The sequence below is a fragment of the Cicer arietinum genome, chromosome 5, assembly GCF_000331145.2.
Source record: "Cicer arietinum cultivar CDC Frontier isolate Library 1 chromosome 5, Cicar.CDCFrontier_v2.0, whole genome shotgun sequence".
Taxonomy (NCBI): Eukaryota; Viridiplantae; Streptophyta; class Magnoliopsida; order Fabales; family Fabaceae; genus Cicer; species Cicer arietinum.
In genome coordinates, this window is record NC_021164.2 from 20,272,047 (window position 1) to 20,296,726 (window position 24,680).

At 31.4% G+C, this 24,680-nt stretch overlaps 1 protein-coding gene across 1 annotated transcript; it reads left to right on the forward strand.

Annotated features, from left to right (window-relative positions):
* Positions 1–1,303: 1,303 nt before the first annotated feature.
* Positions 1,304–3,816, forward strand: LOC101497386 (pentatricopeptide repeat-containing protein At2g33680). Its single transcript, XM_004514958.4, has one exon. It carries the CDS (start codon positions 1,494–1,496, stop codon positions 3,651–3,653), a length of 2,160 nt encoding a protein of 719 aa, XP_004515015.1. The 5' UTR covers positions 1,304–1,493; the 3' UTR covers positions 3,654–3,816.
* The last annotated feature ends 20,864 nt before the right edge of the window (positions 3,817–24,680 follow it).

Here is a 24,680-nt window from a genome sequence, read left to right on the forward strand (position 1 = left end):
CGTTATAATTAGATTTGAATTTCTTAAATGGGTCCAACAACCTTTAAAATAGAACTCTCGATGTTTATTTTAGAACAATAAATTAATGACTAATGACGCCAACATGACTCAGGTCACCTGACTAATAATTAGTATTATTTGACACAACTATGAGTATTTGACAAGTTATAGGCTTCAATGTATATTTCTGAATTTTAGCTCTTGACATTATTGACCTGTTTTGTCTTGCCAATAAATATTTTTCTAAAATTTTGACTTCTTATTTCCCCTTTGATTTAGCTTGTTTCTACATTATTAAATTTGTCATGCAACACCAAATAGTTCTTTAAAGTAAAATAATATTTCATGCTATTTAAACGTTACTGAATATTGTTAGACGCTTACTTTTATTAACAAATTAATTTAATTAATATATTACCAACTTAGTATTGAACCTATTGATCACACATAAATGAGTGTTCTAATTTTTACTAAGAATTATTTTCTAATTTAAAAAATTAAATTAGAGGACTTTAAAATATAAATTTTTTGTTGTATTTTTACTAGCACTAAAAATACAAATAATCTATTTATACAATATGATATTATCACTTAACAGGAGATGTTAATCAAGATTAACTTTTTAAAATAATACTTCCTTCATCTTTATTGTATAAAACTGTTTACTAAACCACATAAAATAAGAAAATTAATTGTAATATTAAATTTATTGTCAATTTAAATTGTTTTATTAATTTAATGTTGATGAGAAAATTTTAAATTATTATTTTATTATAATATTTATTACATATTTTAAAATATATATATATATATATATAACATAATTAAGGGTAAATTAGTTAAGAAATAAGATTCTTGTTGTGTTCAAAATATATAAATATATAAGAATGTCATTATCATAGATGTATTCTCCCTAATAGGACGAGTCATGGTTGATTTTCTCGATAGTTATGTACAAAGATTTTCGTTTTATTCCATTGATAGTTTTGTGGGTCTTTTATTTTTAATACTCTCTTTTTGAAAAAAAAAACACTAAAATACCCCATTTTAAAAAAAATATACCAAAATGTCCCCTTTTTTAAAAATCAAGTGGGAAGTCGTCATTTGAAACTCGGGCTTAAATCTTAAGGAAGTCGCCATTCCAAATGGCGACTTATAAATAAAGAAAAAAAAATAGGGCATTTTAGTATATTTTTTTTCAAATGGAGATATTTTAGTGTTTTTTTTTTAAAAAAAGAGGATATTAAAAAAAAAAACCTAGTTTTGTTGTTGTCAACTTACTCGATATTCATCAGTTGTCACGTCAAGGGACACTATAGCTATGGAAGATAATAGGCCTCACCACGTCATAGAGACACATTTGAAGTCGTTTAAAATTGAAATATTTCCATAATGTCAAATACTTCGATGTGAGGTTTTTGATAGTTTACTCAATGTTTTTGTACTTCTGTGGAGTTTGTTTCTGTTGTTGCTTTCTTCCATGGTAAGGTTCAATGACTTTTCAAGATATATTTCCTGAGCAGCATCGTCAAGTGGTAAGAGACCTCATCGAATGTACTCACACCAAACACATTTTCAAAGGTCAATCACTTCACGCTCGCATTCTCAAAACCGGTTCCCTCTATTCCATTTACGTTGCCAACACTCTCCTCAACTTCTACGCTAAATCAGGTCACTTATTACACGCTTACAACCTTTTTGATTCTATCAACGACAATCACAAAGACGTCGTTTCATGGAACTCACTCATCAACGCTTTCTCCCAACACAATCATTCTCCTTCCTTCGCTATAAACCTCTTTCGTCGTATGATGCGTGTCAATAACACTATTCCAAATGCTCACACACTCGCTGGTGTTTTTTCCGCCGCTTCGAATCTCTCCGATGTATCTGCGGGCCGACAAGCTCATTCTGTTGCTGTTAAAACCGCTTGCACTGGTGATGTTTATGTTGGGAGTTCTCTTCTCAATATGTACTGTAAAACGGGTTTTGTTTTGGATGCGCGGAAACTGTTTGATAGAATGCCTGACAGAAACACGGTTTCTTGGGCTACTATGATTTCTGGGTATGCTGCTTCTGACCTTGCTGGTGAGGCGATTGAGGTTTTTGGACTCATGCGCTGTGAGGAAGAGATTGAGAATGAGTTTGCTTTAACTAGTGTTCTTAGTGCGTTGACGAGTAATGAGTTTGTGGATACTGGTAGACAGGTTCATTCACTTGCCATTAAAAACGGGTTGATTTCTATTGTCTCTGCTGCAAATGCTCTTGTGACTATGTATGCTAAATGTGGGTGCCTTGATGATGCGGTTCGGACTTTTGAATTTTCGGGGGATAAGAATTCGATCACTTGGTCGGCTATGATTACTGGTTATGCACAGAGTGGGGACTCTGATAAAGCTTTGAAGCTTTTTTATAAAATGCATTCTTCTGGTGTGTTGCCTTCTGAGTTTACCCTTGTTGGGGTGGTCAATGCTTGCAGCGACCTTTGTGCTGTTGTAGAAGGGAGACAGATGCATGGTTTTTCCTTCAAGTTGGGGTTTGGATTGCAGTTGTATGTTTTATCAGCGTTGGTGGATATGTATGCAAAATGTGGTAGTTTAGCGGATGCTTGTAAGGGTTTTGAGTGTGTACAACAACCTGATGTTGTTCTTTGGACTTCTATCATAACGGGGTATGTACAAAATGGGGATTATGAAGGTGCTCTCAACTTGTATGGCAAAATGCAGATGGAGAGAGTTATCCCCAATGAACTAACCATGGCAAGTGTCCTAAGAGCTTGTTCCAGCTTGGCTGCTTTAGATCAGGGGAAGCAAATGCATGCCCTGATCATTAAGTATGGTTTCAAGTTAGAAGTTCCTATTGGAAGTGCTCTTTCTGCCATGTATGCAAAGTGTGGAAGTTTGGATGATGGGTGCCTTATTTTTTGGAGGATGTCTTCCAGAGATGTCATTTCGTGGAATGCAATGATATCTGGACTTTCTCAAAACGGTCATGGTAATAAAGCCTTGGAGTTGTTTGAGGAGATGTTATTGGAGGGAATAAAGCCTGATCAAGTCACCTTTGTGAATCTTCTCTCTGCTTGTAGTCATATGGGACTTGTGGACAGAGGCTGGGATTATTTCAAGATGATGTTTGATGAGTTTAACATTGCTCCGACCGTAGAGCATTACGCATGCATGGTTGACATCTTGAGTCGTGCAGGTAAGCTCAATGAAGCGAAAGAGTTCATTGAATCTGCAACGGTTGATCACAGTCTGTGTTTGTGGCGCATATTATTAGGAGCTTGTAAGAACCATCGTAACTATGAACTTGGAGCTTATGCTGGAGAGAAACTAATGGAGCTAGGGTCACCAGAATCATCTGCTTATGTATTGTTATCGAGTATATATACAGCCTTAGGGAAGTGGGAAGACGTAGAGCGTGTCAGGAGGATGATGAAATCCAGAGGGGTGAATAAAGAACCTGGCTGTAGTTGGATTGAGTTAAAGAATTTGGTTCATGTGTTCGTTGTTGGAGACAATATGCACCCGCAAGTTGATGAAATACGGTCAGAGTTAAGATTGTTAACCAAATTGATGAAAGATGAAGGATATCAACCTCTTTCAGATTCATTGCCTGAAACTATCAATGATGATTTTACAGATATTATTTGATACGTGTTCCCATTTTACAGATATTATTTGATACGTGTTCCCATTCTTTACCTATATAATATTTTCCGTTCAATCCATAGAATGATTTTATTTTGTTGTATGGATTGGAAAATTGGTGTGTGGTTTAATCACTGCCATTATAAAATAGCGTAACATTAACTTTTGTTGAGCTAGTTACAAAGTGCACCTTGACCAGCATCATCATATCTCTAAACTTATTTGAAAAATTCAGCATTAAAGATCTTAAAATACTTTCTCAATTTTGAGGTTGCTAGATTTAAATTTGCCATATCTCTTTTCCTAAGGAAATATTCCCTTGACTTTTTGAATGATGCAGGATTACTAGCTGCAAAACCGTGTTCTAGTCCCATGCATAATGCAATTAAATTACATCAACAATCTGGAACTGTTTTACATGATCCTTCTATTTTTAGTAGGATAATTGACAAACTTTTTTATCTTACTCATACTAGGCCTAACACTGCCTATTTTGTTTGCAAATTGAGCCAATTCGCGGAATCTCCCACAGATCTCTATGTTCAAGTTGCCACTAGGATATTGCGCTATATCAAAAACAGCCCAAGCACAGGGCTTATGTTCAAATCATCCTCCTCACTTTGCTCGAAACGATTTTGTGATTCATATTGGGGTGCTTGTACTTGGACTTACATATCGTTGCGAATCATTTATTCCACGATTGCACGAAGCACATTGAAATGAATTGTCATATTGTGCACGATAAAGTCCAATCGAGAATACTACACTTACTTCCAATCTTATCCCAAGAACAAGTGGCCGAGATCTTTACCACGCCTCTTGCTGCTGGACCATTGTTAACTTCAAATCCAAAATGAGTTTACTCCACATACATTTCGGATTATTTTTCTACTTCAAATTCAAAATAAGTTTACTTAACATACATTTCGGATTGAGGTGTTAATGATAGTTAATTTTTACTATGTTACCATAGTTATTTTTCTGTTTTGGTTTAGTTAGTTTTGGGATTATAGTAGTCAATAGTTTTGGGATTATAGTAGTCAATTTTAGTTTGTTTTTAGTTTGGTAAAGTTTTGATATAAGGTTTTATGGGTTAAGTTTGTAAATCAAGTGTTCAAATTAATAAAAACAATCAGAGGTATTATTTAGAATTTTAATTTTTTATTTTATTTATTTTCTTATTAAATACATTTTTTCCACCTTATTTATTAGTATATTTAACGTTTAATCACTATTTAAAAGTTTTTTATGGTGGCGACCACATAAAACTCACAAGATGTGAGATTGGATAAATTTTTTTCAATTAGAGTTATATAGAACTATTTAACATTGTCATCCGTTATTTTAAAAGTAATGACCATACATATGTCTACTTTCTCGTTAAATTATGCTGCTTATTTCATGTTTGTTTATATGTTATAAACAAAAACCAATATTTATGAGTGTCACGTTGTTAACAAAATACCAATAGACCATTTAACATGTTTTGGAATATTTATGAGTGACACACCATTGCAAAATTGAGCTATGAGTCTTTGTAATTTGATGTTAAGGGTATTCCTTCACAGAAAAAACGTGACGCGGGAGCAACGACAATCAAAATATTTTAGACATTAAAAAAATAAAAAATAAAATTAATACAAACAATTCACATCCTAATATTTATACTAATAAATTAAAAACAAAATTTTTTATTTAATAAAGAGATTTCACTAATATTTATAATAATAAAACTGATAAAATCTTATATAAATTAAATAAAATATTTTATTTTTGTTGTAAATTATTATTTAATATTAGTACAAGTAATTTGAGAAACTATGTTACTTGTACGAGACATACTAGTTATAAGTTAAGAAATCATGAGACAAGTAGTGAACATGAAAAATCATGAGACAATGAACATATTACTAACATGAGTTATTGGAGTGGTAGTATACACACTATTTTTTTGTTCAACTAAAAACTAAAAATTTTTACATGAGTTATTTTATTTTTATTTTTTGTATATCTTTCTTTTTTAAAAAACATACCAAATTGTCACTCTACGAACAAATAATACTAAATTGCCCTAATTTTTATGAGTTATGAAGGTTTTTTTTTTTTTTAAATTCAATACAAGCATGTACTAGGCGTACAATTTTTTTTTCCACATTTTTTACAATTACAAAATTGTTTATTTAACAAAACAAAAATAATTATAATAATTTAAAAAATAAAATGATATTAATAAATAAAAATAAAAATAATAAAATAAAATTATATTAATAATAGTAATAATAATAATAAAGTAAATTATATTAATAAAATTAATTAAATTGAACAAACAAAATACATTAAATTAAAGAAAAAGAATACCACAAATTGAAAAAGAAATACATCAAATTCAATATTAACTATTATTATTTTTATTAATTTTTATTTATTAGATACGAAAAAAAAAGGAGAAAATTGTTATAATATAACATATCGTATGTTATAATATAACATGTATTTTATTTTATTAATAGTATTTTTTAATATTTTAATTATTTTTAATTTATTTAAATAATCAAAATACTATCAATAAAATAAAATATATTAAATTGGAAAAAAAAAATACACCAAAGGGTTGACTAAATGTTTCGAAACAAATAACGTGACCATGATATTTTGCCGATAAAATAACAATGTATTTTCTTAACAATTCCCTCCTAATTTTATTCCGATCTAATAAACAAAAAAATTTAAATAATAATAAAATATTGTTAATGTAGTTAAAAAATAATAATAAAAATATTTAAAAATATCTAAAATTTTAATAATAAAATCAAACAAAATATCAAAGTTAACCCGTTTTAGTAGATGTGCGAAAATAAATAACATGTTATATTATTTTGACAACACAATCATATTTTACAGTTAAATTAGCACTTAATATTATTTTCTTAACAATTGAGTTATTGATTATTTAATAAATTAAAAATAATTAAAATATTTAAAAAAAAAATCAAAATACTATTAATAAAATAAAATAAAACACATTAAATCGAAGAAGAAAAAATGCGGTTAGTTAGATGTGCAGAAACAAACCACGTGTTATACTATAATAACTTCCTCCTATTTTTTTTTCTTCGAATCTAATAAATAAAAATAATTATAAAAAATAATAATAATAATTATACAATTTGATTTTTTTTGTTTCAATCTGTTTTTTTTAATTTAATGTATTATGTTTTTTCAATTTAATTAATTTTATTTCATTAATATAATTTACTTATTTTTATTATTATTACTATTATTATTAATATAATTTTATTTTATTATTTATATTTTTATTTATTAATACTATTTTGTTTTTTCAAATATTATAATTATTTTTATTTTATTAAATAAACAGTTTTGTAATTGCAAAAATGTGGAAGAAAAAAATGTGTACGCTTAGTACATGGTCGCATACTGGAGATGCGACATTCTATTGAATTAAAAAAAAAAAGTCTTCAGGATGTTACAGGTCGGAAATGTGATGATCTAGTAGTGCTAAAAAGTAGTGCAGGTTGATATTAGTGTGACAATTTGGTATGTTTTTCTAAAAAAATGATATACAAAAAAAAAAAAATCCGAGTTATTGATATTGCAATATTAATAATGTTTTTATTAACTTTTAGAAAGCTCTGTCTAATAGTTTCGCTTTAAACCTCGTGCTTGGCAGGATCTGGTTGAAAAGTTTGGTTACATCCAATAATTGACAATTTCTTCAACTACTCTTGAGGTACTTTAGTTTATGTTTGGTTTAAGAAAAGAGGAGTGTACCATGCACCCCTTAATTTTACCTCTCACTCTCCTATTTTTTACTAATGACCATTTTGCTCTTTTTTATTTTGTATAAAACCATGAAAAAATTTACTATTCTATTTTCTCACCCCCATTTTCAAAAATTACAAAAATTTCTTAATATTCGAAAGTTTCAAACTTTTGAAATAATAACAAAGTGATTTTTTTGATTTCTTCCAAACTTTTGTTAAATTGAAACTTTCAAAATGTAATTTTACAGAAATAATTATCAATTTTGAAACTTTTGAAAAATACCAAACTTTCGAAATGATATTTTTCAACGACATGTGAAACTTTCGATGAATGTGAAAGTTTCGAAGCGGAAATTTCCAGAAAGTTTCGAAAGTTTGGATGATTTTGAAACTTCCGAAACACATATCATTCGAAACTTTCAAACATTCGGAATAAGTCAATTTCGAAAGTTTCAAACAATTCGAAACTTTTGAAATTTTCAATTTTTTTTAAAAAATTACTGATATATGTTATAATTAAAAATATATTTTGAAAAATATATTTTGAAAAAAAATTATAACATTATTATTAATTAAATTTATTACTATTTTTGAAATTAGGTATGAGTAGAGTTGAGGTTCCTGCTTCAAGAACGGTTATAGATTCTACATAAAAATTCATCACCGATCAGGTATTATTATTACTAATAATCCATCACCGATCAAATTTTTATTATAGCAATATATTTGATGTTTTATTTGAAACATATTTTGTAGGTATTTCCCACTTGAGAAGTTGTATTTGAATGGGCAAAAACCATTGGAAGGTAAGATGGAATTTTAATTGTTACCATTTGATCAGATAAAGCAACCGAAAAGAGGGGAATAAAAGATATTGATTTTGGGATGCGAAAGAGGTGGAAGATATAAATCAAAATCAAAATCAACAGTGACTTGTTCTCATAAGGAAAATTGTTCGTTTACTCTCAGATGTATATTGTTAAGTGTCGGTGAAGGATGAAAAATTAGTGTTCATTGTGGAACACACAATCATAATTTACTTGATACTATAACCGGTCATTCTTATTTAGGGCGCTTAAACGAAGAAGAGAGGAAATTTGTCAATGACACGACAAAGTATAAGCTTGCACCCATATTCATTTTAAATGCTTTCAAAGAGAGAAATAAAACTAATCTCACAATTCTCAGTCAAATATATAAAGCAAGGAGACTTACCGATCATCATTGAGAGGTTCGTACACAAAAATGTAGCATCTGTTGAAGTTAATTGTAACACCTCGTTTTTCAAAGCGAGGGTATATTTTTTTTTTCAAAAGAAATTAAAATAAAACAAAGTAAAACAAATGAGGAAATGTCTTTGGATAGATAATTGAGTCATTACAATTTATGCAGCGGAAAAGTTTCTCCAATTATAAATCCAAAACATTTACACAACATCAATTGGTACATGGAACCCATCCAAAGATGATATCAAACTGATAATATTTGTATAAGTACAGTTTTCCAAACTAAAAATACTTCAAACCAAAAAGAAGGACCCCTAGTCCCTATACATCATCCTAATCTGATCATCCTACCAAAAAGCTATACACCCTGAGTAATCTCCACGCGCCCCGTGAGATCCTCCTAACGTAACAGCAGTCAAGCGTTCCCATCTCCATCCCTGTCCGTAGGGTACGAACCAGTAGGGCCGTCCTGACTCTCATCTGAGGGCAAAGCCCAGATTTCCACAATAGTGTAAAGGGTCACCAACCAGAAAATAACAGTTAACACATAGCAATTAAGTTTTTGAATGCTCAAAACAACTTTTCAACTAAGCATGCACCTTAACAGGATTTTCAATATGCGAAAAGTTCATACAGTACATTGCCAATGAAAATGAAGGTAAAATGCAGTTCTCGATCTCCTAATTAACACATAATAAAACAAGACATGGATAGATTCATGAGCAATTAATCATACAACTAAAACTGAGGATTTTCACTGAGCCAATCGATTGGGCAATCGATTGGGGTGAAGATTTTTAATGAAAACAGAATCCTGGGCTGAATTCAATCGATTGGTAAATCGATTGATTGGTTCCTGAGCCCCTGGTTTCGAGCCAATCGATTTCCTAATCGATTTGGTGAGGGATTCTTAATGAAACAGAATCCTGGGCTGAATTCAATCGATTGGTAAATCGATTGATTGGTTCCTGAGCCCCTGACTTAAGGCCTAATCGATTGGGCAATCGATTTCTTAACTGATTCCTTTGAAAATTGATTTCGAAATCGATTGGCTAATCGATTTTGTGAATTGGCCAAGTCCCTGTTTACCCATCCAATCGATTGGGAAATCGATTTCCCTGATCATTTTTCCAAAAATTCATGAATTAACCTAAGTCATTCCTAATCAAGTTCACAACTTAACACTTAGCAATTTCTACGCGATTACCACGGCAATTGGGATCTCGATAACCATCTTACTTACACACAATAATCAACACATAACACTTAGCATTTTCAACGCAATTAACACGATAAATCAAATTCAAATCACTCAATCATAAAACTCAATCAAACACGACTCGTGTGCCAAGCACCCTAATGCAATGCGTATATGCCAAAATGCATGGACTCGGAATTCCAAACCAAAACCCTCCTCGAAGGGCCGTAAATCATAATTGTACCGCCTATCGCAGGCCAAAGTACCAATTACCGAGGTGCCACCTATCACGGGTCAGCACGATTTACTAAAATGCGTAAATCATAAACGTACCACCTATCACGGGTCAGTACAGTTTACCGAGGTGTCACCTATCACGGGTCAACACGATTTACTAAAAGAAAAAGCGGGAATCGTAAACGTACCGCCTATCACAGACCAGTACTGTTTACCTAGGTGCCACCTATCACGGGTCAGCACAATTCACCAAAAATGTAAATCGTAAATGTACCACCTATCACGGGTCAGTACAGTTACCATGGTGTCACCTATCACGGGTCAACACGATTTACTAAAAGAAAAAGCGGGAATCGTAAACGTACCGCCTATCACAGACCAGTACTGTTTACCTAGGTGCCACCTATCACGGGTCAGCACAATCCACCAAAAATGTAAATCGTAAATGTACCACCTATCACGGGTCAGTACAGTTACCATGGTGTCACCTATCACGGGTCAACACGATTTACTAAAAGAAAAAGCGGGAATCGTAAACGTACCGCCTATCACAGACCAGTACTGTTTACCTAGGTGCCACCTATCACGGGTCAGCACAATCCACCAAAAATGTAAATCGTAAATGTACCACCTATCACGGGTCAGTACAGTTTACCGAGGTGTCACCTATCACGGGTCAACACGATTTACTAAAAGAAAAAGCGGGAATCGTAAACGTACCGCCTATCACAGACCAGTACTGTTTACCTAGGTGCCACCTATCACGGGTCAGCACGATTTACTAAAATGCGTAAATCATAAACGTACCACCTATCACGAGTCAGTACAGTTTACCGAGGTGTCACCTATCACGGGTCAACACGATTTACTAAAATATAAATCGCAAACGTACAACCTATCACGGGTCCGTACAGTTTACCAAGGTGTCACCTATCACGGGTCGACACAATTTACCAAATGAAATGCATGAGCATACACAGACTCCATTCACAACAATCGTTAAGCAAATGCAGATATTAAAAGATTCCCCATTTTTAATACCCATTTAACTTAAACGACTTTCAAACAACATTAATTAAATAAGTCATTAAGAGATTCCCCGTTCTTAATACCGATTTAACTTAATGATTTTCAAAACAAAACGTTAAGCAAACAGTCATATTAAGAGATTCCCCATTCTTAATACTCATTTACCGAAACGATTTTCAAAAACGATAGTTAAGTAACCGAGACATTAAGAGATTCCCCATTCTCAACGCCCAGTTAACTTAAACATTTTCCTCAAATACACATTAAGTAAACCGAGGTATTAAAAGATTCCCCATTTTTAATACCCATTTACTTAAACGACTTTCAAACAACATTAATTAAATAAGTCATTAAGAGATTCCCCGTTCTTAATACCGATTTAACTTAATGATTTTCAAAACAAAACGTTAAGCAAACAGTCATATTAAGAGATTCCCCATTCTTAATATACTTTTGACTTAAACGATTTTCTCGCAAAACATTCAGTAAACGAGTCATTAAGAGATTCCCCATTCTTAATACTCATTTACCGAAACGACTTTCAAACAACATTAATTAAATAAGTCATTAAGAGATTCCCCGTTCTTAATACCGATTTAACTTAATGATTTTCAAAACAAAACGTTAAGCAAACAGTCATATTAAGAGATTCCCCATTCTTAATACTCATTTACCGAAACGACTTTCAAACAACATTAATTAAATAAGTCATTAAGAGATTCCCCGTTCTTAATACCGATTTAACTTAATGATTTTCAAAACAAAACGTTAAGCAAACAGTCATATTAAGAGATTCCCCATTCTTAATACTCATTTACCGAAACGACTTTCAAACAACATTAATTAAATAAGTCATTAAGAGATTCCCCGTTCTCAATACCGATTTAACTTAATGATTTTCAAAACAAAACGTTAAGCAAACAGTCATATTAAGAGATTCCCCATTCTTAATACTCATTTACCGAAACGACTTTCAAACAACATTAATTAAATAAGTCATTAAGAGATTCCCCGTTCTCAATACCGATTTAACTTAATGATTTTCAAAACAAAACGTTAAGCAAACAGTCATATTAAGAGATTCCCCATTCTTAATACTCATTTACCGAAACGACTTTCAAACAACATTAATTAAATAAGTCATTAAGAGATTCCCCGTTCTTAATACCGATTTAACTTAATGATTTTCAAAACAAAACGTTAAGCAAACAGTCATATTAAGAGATTCCCCATTCTTAATACTCATTTACCGAAACGACTTTCAAACAACATTAATTAAATAAGTCATTAAGAGATTCCCCGTTCTCAATACCGATTTAACTTAATGATTTTCAAAACAAAACGTTAAGCAAACAGTCATATTAAGAGATTCCCCATTCTTAATACTCATTTACCGAAACGACTTTCAAACAACATTAATTAAATAAGTCATTAAGAGATTCCCCGTTCTCAATACCGATTTAACTTAATGATTTTCAAAACAAAACGTTAAGCAAACAGTCATATTAAGAGATTCCCCATTCTTAATACTCATTTACCGAAACGACTTTCAAACAACATTAATTAAATAAGTCATTAAGAGATTCCCCGTTCTCAATACCGATTTAACTTAATGATTTTCAAAACAAAACGTTAAGCAAACAGTCATATTAAGAGATTCCCCATTCTTAATACTCATTTACCGAAACGACTTTCAAACAACATTAATTAAATAAGTCATTAAGAGATTCCCCGTTCTTAATACCGATTTAACTTAATGATTTTCAAAACAAAACGTTAAGCAAACAGTCATATTAAGAGATTCCCCATTCTTAATACTCATTTACCGAAACGACTTTCAAACAACATTAATTAAATAAGTCATTAAGAGATTCCCCGTTCTTAATACCGATTTAACTTAATGATTTTCAAAACAAAACGTTAAGCAAACAGTCATATTAAGAGATTCCCCATTCTTAATACTCATTTACCGAAACGACTTTCAAACAACATTAATTAAATAAGTCATTAAGAGATTCCCCGTTCTCAATACCGATTTAACTTAATGATTTTCAAAACAAAACGTTAAGCAAACAGTCATATTAAGAGATTCCCCATTCTTAATACTCATTTACCGAAACGACTTTCAAACAACATTAATTAAATAAGTCATTAAGAGATTCCCCGTTCTCAATACCGATTTAACTTAATGATTTTCAAAACAAAACGTTAAGCAAACAGTCATATTAAGAGATTCCCCATTCTTAATACTCATTTACCGAAACGACTTTCAAACAACATTAATTAAATAAGTCATTAAGAGATTCCCCGTTCTCAATACCGATTTAACTTAATGATTTTCAAAACAAAACGTTAAGCAAACAGTCATATTAAGAGATTCCCCATTCTTAATACTCATTTACCGAAACGACTTTCAAACAACATTAATTAAATAAGTCATTAAGAGATTCCCCGTTCTTAATACCGATTTAACTTAATGATTTTCAAAACAAAACGTTAAGCAAACAGTCATATTAAGAGATTCCCCATTCTTAATACTCATTTACCGAAACGACTTTCAAACAACATTAATTAAATAAGTCATTAAGAGATTCCCCGTTCTTAATACCGATTTAACTTAATGATTTTCAAAACAAAACGTTAAGCAAACAGTCATATTAAGAGATTCCCCATTCTTAATACTCATTTACCGAAACGACTTTCAAACAACATTAATTAAATAAGTCATTAAGAGATTCCCCGTTCTCAATACCGATTTAACTTAATGATTTTCAAAACAAAACGTTAAGCAAACAGTCATATTAAGAGATTCCCCATTCTTAATACTCATTTACCGAAACGACTTTCAAACAACATTAATTAAATAAGTCATTAAGAGATTCCCCGTTCTCAATACCGATTTAACTTAATGATTTTCAAAACAAAACGTTAAGCAAACAGTCATATTAAGAGATTCCCCATTCTTAATACTCATTTACCGAAACGACTTTCAAACAACATTAATTAAATAAGTCATTAAGAGATTCCCCGTTCTCAATACCGATTTAACTTAATGATTTTCAAAACAAAACGTTAAGCAAACAGTCATATTAAGAGATTCCCCATTCTTAATACTCATTTACCGAAACGACTTTCAAACAACATTAATTAAATAAGTCATTAAGAGATTCCCCGTTCTTAATACCGATTTAACTTAATGATTTTCAAAACAAAACGTTAAGCAAACAGTCATATTAAGAGATTCCCCATTCTTAATACTCATTTACCGAAACGACTTTCAAACAACATTAATTAAATAAGTCATTAAGAGATTCCCCGTTCTTAATACCGATTTAACTTAATGATTTTCAAAACAAAACGTTAAGCAAACAGTCATATTAAGAGATTCCCCATTCTTAATACTCATTTACCGAAACGACTTTCAAACAACATTAATTAAATAAGTCATTAAGAGATTCCCCGTTCTCAATACCGATTTAACTTAATGATTTTCAAAACAAAACGTTAAGCAAACAGTCATATTAAGAGATTCCCCATTCTTAATACTCATTTACCGAAACGACTTTCAAACAACATTAATTAAATAAGTCATTAAGAGATTCCCCGTTCTCAATACCGATTTAACTTAATGATTTTCAAAACAAAACGTTAAGCAAACAGTCATATTAAGAGATTCCCCATTCTTAATACTCATTTACCGAAACGACTTTCAAACAACATTAATTAAATAAGTCATTAAGAGATTCCCCGTTCTCAATACCGATTTAACTTAATGATTTTCAAAACAAAACGTTAAGCAAACAGTCATATTAAGAGATTCCCCATTCTTAATACTCATTTACCGAAACGACTTTCAAACAACATTAATTAAATAAGTCATTAAGAGATTCCCCGTTCTTAATACCGATTTAACTTAATGATTTTCAAAACAAAACGTTAAGCAAACAGTCATATTAAGAGATTCCCCATTCTTAATACTCATTTACCGAAACGACTTTCAAACAACATTAATTAAATAAGTCATTAAGAGATTCCCCGTTCTTAATACCGATTTAACTTAATGATTTTCAAAACAAAACGTTAAGCAAACAGTCATATTAAGAGATTCCCCATTCTTAATACTCATTTACCGAAACGACTTTCAAACAACATTAATTAAATAAGTCATTAAGAGATTCCCCGTTCTCAATACCGATTTAACTTAATGATTTTCAAAACAAAACGTTAAGCAAACAGTCATATTAAGAGATTCCCCATTCTTAATACTCATTTACCGAAACGACTTTCAAACAACATTAATTAAATAAGTCATTAAGAGATTCCCCGTTCTCAATACCGATTTAACTTAATGATTTTCAAAACAAAACGTTAAGCAAACAGTCATATTAAGAGATTCCCCATTCTTAATACTCATTTACCGAAACGACTTTCAAACAACATTAATTAAATAAGTCATTAAGAGATTCCCCGTTCTCAATACCGATTTAACTTAATGATTTTCAAAACAAAACGTTAAGCAAACAGTCATATTAAGAGATTCCCCATTCTTAATACTCATTTACCGAAACGACTTTCAAACAACATTAATTAAATAAGTCATTAAGAGATTCCCCGTTCTTAATACCGATTTAACTTAATGATTTTCAAAACAAAACGTTAAGCAAACAGTCATATTAAGAGATTCCCCATTCTTAATACTCATTTACCGAAACGACTTTCAAACAACATTAATTAAATAAGTCATTAAGAGATTCCCCGTTCTTAATACCGATTTAACTTAATGATTTTCAAAACAAAACGTTAAGCAAACAGTCATATTAAGAGATTCCCCATTCTTAATACTCATTTACCGAAACGACTTTCAAACAACATTAATTAAATAAGTCATTAAGAGATTCCCCGTTCTCAATACCGATTTAACTTAATGATTTTCAAAACAAAACGTTAAGCAAACAGTCATATTAAGAGATTCCCCATTCTTAATACTCATTTACCGAAACGACTTTCAAACAACATTAATTAAATAAGTCATTAAGAGATTCCCCGTTCTCAATACCGATTTAACTTAATGATTTTCAAAACAAAACGTTAAGCAAACAGTCATATTAAGAGATTCCCCATTCTTAATACTCATTTACCGAAACGACTTTCAAACAACATTAATTAAATAAGTCATTAAGAGATTCCCCGTTCTCAATACCGATTTAACTTAATGATTTTCAAAACAAAACGTTAAGCAAACAGTCATATTAAGAGATTCCCCATTCTTAATACTCATTTACCGAAACGACTTTCAAACAACATTAATTAAATAAGTCATTAAGAGATTCCCCGTTCTTAATACCGATTTAACTTAATGATTTTCAAAACAAAACGTTAAGCAAACAGTCATATTAAGAGATTCCCCATTCTTAATACTCATTTACCGAAACGACTTTCAAACAACATTAATTAAATAAGTCATTAAGAGATTCCCCGTTCTTAATACCGATTTAACTTAATGATTTTCAAAACAAAACGTTAAGCAAACAGTCATATTAAGAGATTCCCCATTCTTAATACTCATTTACCGAAACGACTTTCAAACAACATTAATTAAATAAGTCATTAAGAGATTCCCCGTTCTCAATACCGATTTAACTTAATGATTTTCAAAACAAAACGTTAAGCAAACAGTCATATTAAGAGATTCCCCATTCTTAATACTCATTTACCGAAACGACTTTCAAACAACATTAATTAAATAAGTCATTAAGAGATTCCCCGTTCTCAATACCGATTTAACTTAATGATTTTCAAAACAAAACGTTAAGCAAACAGTCATATTAAGAGATTCCCCATTCTTAATACTCATTTACCGAAACGACTTTCAAACAACATTAATTAAATAAGTCATTAAGAGATTCCCCGTTCTCAATACCGATTTAACTTAATGATTTTCAAAACAAAACGTTAAGCAAACAGTCATATTAAGAGATTCCCCATTCTTAATACTCATTTACCGAAACGACTTTCAAACAACATTAATTAAATAAGTCATTAAGAGATTCCCCGTTCTTAATACCGATTTAACTTAATGATTTTCAAAACAAAACGTTAAGCAAACAGTCATATTAAGAGATTCCCCATTCTTAATACTCATTTACCGAAACGACTTTCAAACAACATTAATTAAATAAGTCATTAAGAGATTCCCCGTTCTTAATACCGATTTAACTTAATGATTTTCAAAACAAAACGTTAAGCAAACAGTCATATTAAGAGATTCCCCATTCTTAATACTCATTTACCGAAACGACTTTCAAACAACATTAATTAAATAAGTCATTAAGAGATTCCCCGTTCTCAATACCGATTTAACTTAATGATTTTCAAAACAAAACGTTAAGCAAACAGTCATATTAAGAGATTCCCCATTCTTAATACTCATTTACCGAAACGACTTTCAAACAACATTAATTAAATAAGTCATTAAGAGATTCCCCGTTCTCAATACCGATTTAACTTAATGATTTTCAAAACAAAACGTTAAGCAAACAGTCATATTAAGAGATTCCCCATTCTTAATACTCATTTACCGAAACGACTTTCAAACAACATTAATTAAATAAGTCATTAAGAGATTCCCCGTTCTCAATACCGATTTAACTTAATGATTTTCAAAACAAAACGTTAAGCAAACAGTCATATTAAGAGATTCCCCATTCTTAATACTCATTTACCGAAACGACTTTCAAACAACATTAATTAAATAAGTCATTAAGAGATTCCCCGTTCTTAATACCGATTTAACTTAATGATTTTCAAAACAAAACGTTAAGCAAACAGTCATATTAAGAGATTCCCCATTCTTAATACTCATTTACCGAAACGACTTTCAAACAACATTAATTAAATAAGTCATTAAGAGATTCCCCGTTCTTAATACCGATTTAACTTAATGATTTTCAAAACAAAACGTTAAGCAAACAGTCATATTAAGAGATTCCCCATTCTTAATACTCATTTACCGAAACGACTTTCAAACAACATTAATTAAATAAGTCATTAAGAGATTCCCCGTTCTCAATACCGATTTAACTTAATGATTTTCAAAACAAAACGTTAAGCAAACAGTCATATTAAGAGATTCCCCATTCTTAATACTCATTTACCGAAACGACTTTCAAACAACATTAATTAAATAAGTCATTAAGAGATTCCCCGTTCTCAATACCGATTTAACTTAATGATTTTCAAAACAAAACGTTAAGCAAACAGTCATATTAAGAGATTCCCCATTCTTAATACTCATTTACCGAAACGACTTTCAAACAACATTAATTAAATAAGTCATTAAGAGATTCCCCGTTCTCAATACCGATTTAACTTAATGATTTTCAAAACAAAACGTTAAGCAAACAGTCATATTAAGAGATTCCCCATTCTTAATACTCATTTACCGAAACGACTTTCAAACAACATTAATTAAATAAGTCATTAAGAGATTCCCCGTTCTTAATACCGATTTAACTTAATGATTTTCAAAACAAAACGTTAAGCAAACAGTCATATTAAGAGATTCCCCATTCTTAATACTCATTTACCGAAACGACTTTCAAACAACATTAATTAAATAAGTCATTAAGAGATTCCCCGTTCTTAATACCGATTTAACTTAATGATTTTCAAAACAAAACGTTAAGCAAACAGTCATATTAAGAGATTCCCCATTCTTAATACTCATTTACCGAAACGACTTTCAAACAACATTAATTAAATAAGTCATTAAGAGATTCCCCGTTCTCAATACCGATTTAACTTAATGATTTTCAAAACAAAACGTTAAGCAAACAGTCATATTAAGAGATTCCCCATTCTTAATACTCATTTACCGAAACGACTTTCAAACAACATTAATTAAATAAGTCATTAAGAGATTCCCCGTTCTCAATACCGATTTAACTTAATGATTTTCAAAACAAAACGTTAAGCAAACAGTCATATTAAGAGATTCCCCATTCTTAATACTCATTTACCGAAACGCTTCTATCTCTTAGAGAAATGAGGTTCGGATCTAGAAGAAACGGAGGGGTTTGTGTTTGGATCTCAAAACCGTTTTTCTTCGTTTTCGAATCAAAGAGGAAGAGTGGAGTTACAAAAACCTTGGTCTAACTCACACCCAACCTTGGGTCACTAACTTTGAAGAAAAGGAAGCAACGAAAACGAAAAATGGAGAAGGATGGATTTTTGGTTTTCACGTGAGATGTTCAGAGGAAGGAGATGGAATTTGAGATTTTCCTTCCTTTCTATTTCTTTCCTTTGTTTTTCCTTTCTTCCTTTTTCCTTCCTTCCTTTATATACTATTTTCTTTTCCTTTTCCTTCCTTCTAGTTTTCCTTTCTTTTTCCCTCCAAACAAACATATATAAATATAATAAATATAACTTAACAAATATCTCAAAATCTAGATATTTATTAAATTACCGTTTCACCCGAAACGCCTTAAATTAACCGTAAAGTATTTACCGCAGTTAATTTCTATTTATTTATCGACGAGAAATTCTAATTGGCATCGAAATATCTTTTTGATCATAAAACTCCAAAATATTATTAACTTTGGCTTAAAAGCCTCCGAGCCAAAATCCAAAATATACTAAAAATACATAAAAGGGTACTTTAAAATTATGGGTCTTACATTAATACAACAAGAAAATTATGTGCATTGAGCAAGAAGACGAGAGAATTCAGATGTTTTGAGAGATATATTTTGGACGCATACTGATTCTATATTGTTCGCTATCGGAGGAACATCACGCGGAATGCACTGAATACGACCAAACTGTCGAAGACATCGCCCTGACAAATATGGGACTGAGACTCCACCACATCGAAGATATCCAGAAAACATCGAAATCAATACAAACGGATGATTAGCTCGATCATCATTATTTGGTGTAAACACTACATCCTCGAGCAACAAAGCATCAAGTCTCCGACGATATGTCATCAATCCGCCTTCAACAACATGTTTTGCAGTTCACCTACATGCTCTTTGAAGATGTGCATGAATTGCTCCTCTATCGCTTCGCTTACAGATCCTAGGGAAGTGCTCGTAAATCCAGCACTGCAACATAAGTAACATCATAAAATAACATAACTTAATAAATAAATAATTACATATATAAATGATATACCTGTAGTAGGATCATGTAACCTCTACATTGTCGAGTGTCGTGGACAACTCCATCTCCCATATTGTCATAAAGGAAAACCAATGTCACGGAAGCCCACGAATAGCCCCGACAACGACGTAAATCAATAAAAAAAAACTAACGTATTTCACCTCAACAAGCGTATGTGTTTTATCGGCGAAAATAGTGCAGCCAACTAATTGCAACAAATACGTTCTAGCCGCACACTGAAACTGGTTAGTTTGAATGAGACAACTATATAAATCACACAACCATTGCAATCTATATTGGGCAAATAATCTCAGCACACGCTTCCTCCCATGTTGCGCCTAAGTACTCATGTGCAGCTCTTGCATCATTATTAGTGTTCATATTCACAGGTGCATCAAAAAATTTACCATGGGGTTGTTGAGACAAAATCTCGCTCAAATGATAACAAAATTATTTAAAAGATTATGATTGTGGTTAATGACTAATCTATGTTTTTGAGTGAATTCATATAAGAAAACAAGTTATTAATCATTAAGACAAAAAGGAGAAAAATCTGATTCAAATATAGAGGATTGGAATTCGTGAGGATGACCTCGCAAGAGGATGAAACTTCAAAACTGTAGAATACTCATCCTCACCGAAACAAATGTTTTTTATTCATTAAGAGAAGACAACAGTATTAAAGAATGAATAAATAAAGCATTTTAATAAAGAAGTTAGAAGGCAACAAAATAGGCACGAGGACATATTATACTAGGATGAGTGTATGGTCAACATCTTTGAAAGCAACCCAACATCATTGAAAGCGACCCAACATATCTCTCTGACATGTTGAAAACGACCCAAAAAAATCTCATCTTACTGCAGTAAAAGGAATCTCATCTTACTGCAGTAAAAAGAGGTTAATCAATTTGATCATTAGTAAAATCTCACAAGTATGTGAGGACTGGACGTAACCTTCATTGGGTGAACCAGTATAAAAGTTGTGTGTGTCACTGTCTATTATCTCTCTCTTTTATTCAGCTTAAGGTTAAAGGTTTAAATTCCTATCCTCGCGATTTGCATCCTCTCGTAGAGGATAGTTTTTCAAAACATGTGAGAAATGTTTTAACAGCAAAATCCCTATTCGACCCCCTTTTGATGAAATTTAGCTACATCAGGGGTGAGATGTGAAGGAGAGTTGCAACGTCGTCTAAAGTGATAATCATCTCTCCAAATGAAATGAGCTGGTCTCTCTGTGTCATCTTTCAACAGATGCATCAGCCAAGATCCCTGAATCCAATGCTTTGCAGGATCTGGCACAAGAACTTCGGTAAACTTCTTCAGCTTCAATCCATGAGTAATAACTTTTAACGGTCCACGATCCTACGAGTAATTACAGAACAATTAATTAATTAAATAAACTTAAATAAAATTAAATAAATTAAATTAAATAAACATAAGTTAATTAATTTAATAAACTGAAATAAAAAAATAATTAAATATAATTAAAAATTAATTAACATACACCTCTCCTTCCCACAACCTCCGAGCCACGTAGTGCTCATATTGTGTCAACACACATGTCACCATTGGCCCCTCGGGGAATCCAGTTTGCTGATCCTACTCGTCAATATCATGAGCATCATCAGCATGTGCAGAAGTATCATAAATATCATCAGCATCATCAGTATCGGCAGCATGTGCAGCATATTGCTCTTCAGCCTGCTCCATTTGTGGAGGCTTAGGGACATCCTCCTCCATATGTGCATGCTCAGTAGGCTCAACGACATCATTCTGGACATCTTGTCTTCGACGACGCTGCCTAATTGGACGATTTGCTTCGTTCCGTCGTCTGTTTAATGCTGTTAGTGGAATTCTATTTGCACCATCACCTCTATCACCTATCAAGTTGAGAATAATTTGGCCAAACGCACCTCTCATTCTAGGCACTGCAATATATCAATATTAAAAAAAAAATGAAAAAAAAACTTATAAAAAAAAAGCATTTCCGAACTTTTAGAAGGCCAAACTTTCGAAACATGTTTCGGAAGTTTCATTGAAGGCCAAAATTCCGAAACAACTTCAAAACTTTCCATGCATTCCAAAGTTTTGAAACTGGATTTTTCGAAACTTTCATTTTGTTCAAAAGTTTCTGCATTTCAAAACTTTCATATTGTTCGAAAGTTTCTGTATTTCGAAAGTTTCATGTTGAACGAAAGTTTCATAATTTCTGAGAAAAATGTACTTCGAAAGTTTCATAATTTATGAGAAAAATGTACTTCGAAAGTTTCATCATCATAGAAACTTTCGAAAATCTGAAAAAATATTGTTTCTAAAGTTTGAAATGTTTGAAGGTTAGTGTTGAGACAAAATCTCTCTCAAATGGTTTTAATGATAACAAAATTATTTAAAAGATTATGATTGTGGTTAATGACTAATATGTGGTTTTGAGTGTATTCATATAAGAAAACAAGTTATTAATCATTAAGACAAACAGGAGAAAAATCTGATTCAAATATGGAGGATTGGAATTCGAGAGGATGACCTCGTGAGAGGATGATTCTTCAAATATGCAGAATACTCATCATCGCTAAAACAAATTATTTTACTCATTAAATAAAGGCAAAATAGTATTAAAGAATGAATAAATAATGCTTTGAAATAAAGAAGCAAGATGGCAAAAGAAAGGTACGAGGAAGGACTACACTAGGATGGGTCTATGGTCAATATCTTGGAAAGCAACCCAACACCTTTGAAAGCAACCTATCATATCATGTGCAAAGGCTAAAAGTAGACCTATAGATCATTCTTGTATGATTGAAAACAATATAGAGTCAATCTTCAAAAAGGCAACAACAAACAAGCCACAAATAGAAGCCTTCACATGTCTTAAAGAAAGGAAAGAGAAAAGGACTTCACACGAAGCCTTTACATGCCTTAAAGAAAGAAAAAAAGAAAAGGACATCACATGTGGTATTACAAGCCTTAAAGAAAGGAAAAAGAAAAGGACAACACATGTCCAAAGTCCTAGGTATACTGAACCTCGTGCAGGAGGATAAACTGTATTAGTCAAATGAAAGCTGGATGACAGTTTCGTAATTTTAAGGAAATACCTTGGACTTTTTTATTGAAGTCCCCAATGGTCATAAAGCTTTTGCCACTTGAAAATATCATCTCAAAGTCTCTATAAAAGGCAGAGAGCTCTTCATTATCAAACACACAACAACATTGCATAAAAAGATCAAGTATCTCAAAGCTATCAAGAGAAATATTCATCCTCTCTTTATACTTTCTACAATCCTTCATTAGATCTTTGAAATATCCATATAGAAAGTGTTTAAGAAAAGAGAAACAATCACATTCATATCACTCTGTAATTTCCACGTAAGTTACACTTGGAAATAGTTGAAACTTGATTTTAAGCTTGGTGAGGCCAAAGAATACACAAAGTGTAATAATCCTCTGTGAGAGGTTGATCAGTTTGAACATTAGTGAAATCTCACAAGTGTGTGAGGACTGAATGTAGCATTCATTTGGTGAACCAATATAAAAATTGTGTGCGTCATTCTTTACATTTATCTCTTTCTTTTGCTCAGCTCAGATTTAACATTTAAACAACCATCATTGAGTTTCCATCCTCTCTGAGAGGATGGTTTCCAAAACACGAGAAAATTATTTTTAACCAGCAAAGTCTCTATTCAACCCAATTCTAGTGAAATTTAGGTACATCAGTTAGTCTTACTTTTCAATTTCAAAGGTATCAAAATTTCAAAGTTTTGGCAATTTGAGATTTGAATATTTTAAAGTTTCGAAGGAAATAGGTGAAAAAAGGAAAGTGAAATTTTTTAGGGGTTTTTATAGATAACACTAGGGGCAAAATAGTCTTTTTTCCATATGACTTAGGGGATGGGAGGTAAAACTGGGGAGTGCACGGTACAATTCTTTTAAGAAAATTCAAGTGGTTTCATTTTTTCGGTTTTCAGTTTTACTACAACAATTTTTTTCTTAATATGCTTGATTTTCTAATTTTTGTCAAAAAAAAAAAAAATGACTTGTATTAAATTGATTCTAATTCACCATCGTCTTTTATTGCTTATGTTCTCTCTTTAGTTCTTGATTTAGTAACTTGAACTGGCTGTCAAAAGAGGTTGAAATCATAGACATTTAAGGTGAAATGTGCATTCAACTTAGAGGCAATTTAGTCCTTAAAGGTTTCTTTCTTTTTTGTTTCTTAAATACCACATCTCTCATTTTATCTAATGCCTAACTTATAAATAAAACAATATTTGTATCGATTTTTTTATGTTTATTCTCAATTGTCATATTAAATATATGATAGTTACTTAATAACTTTAATGTTTAAATTTGACTTGAATTTGTAATTTTTGATTTATTAGTACTTGTAACTTTT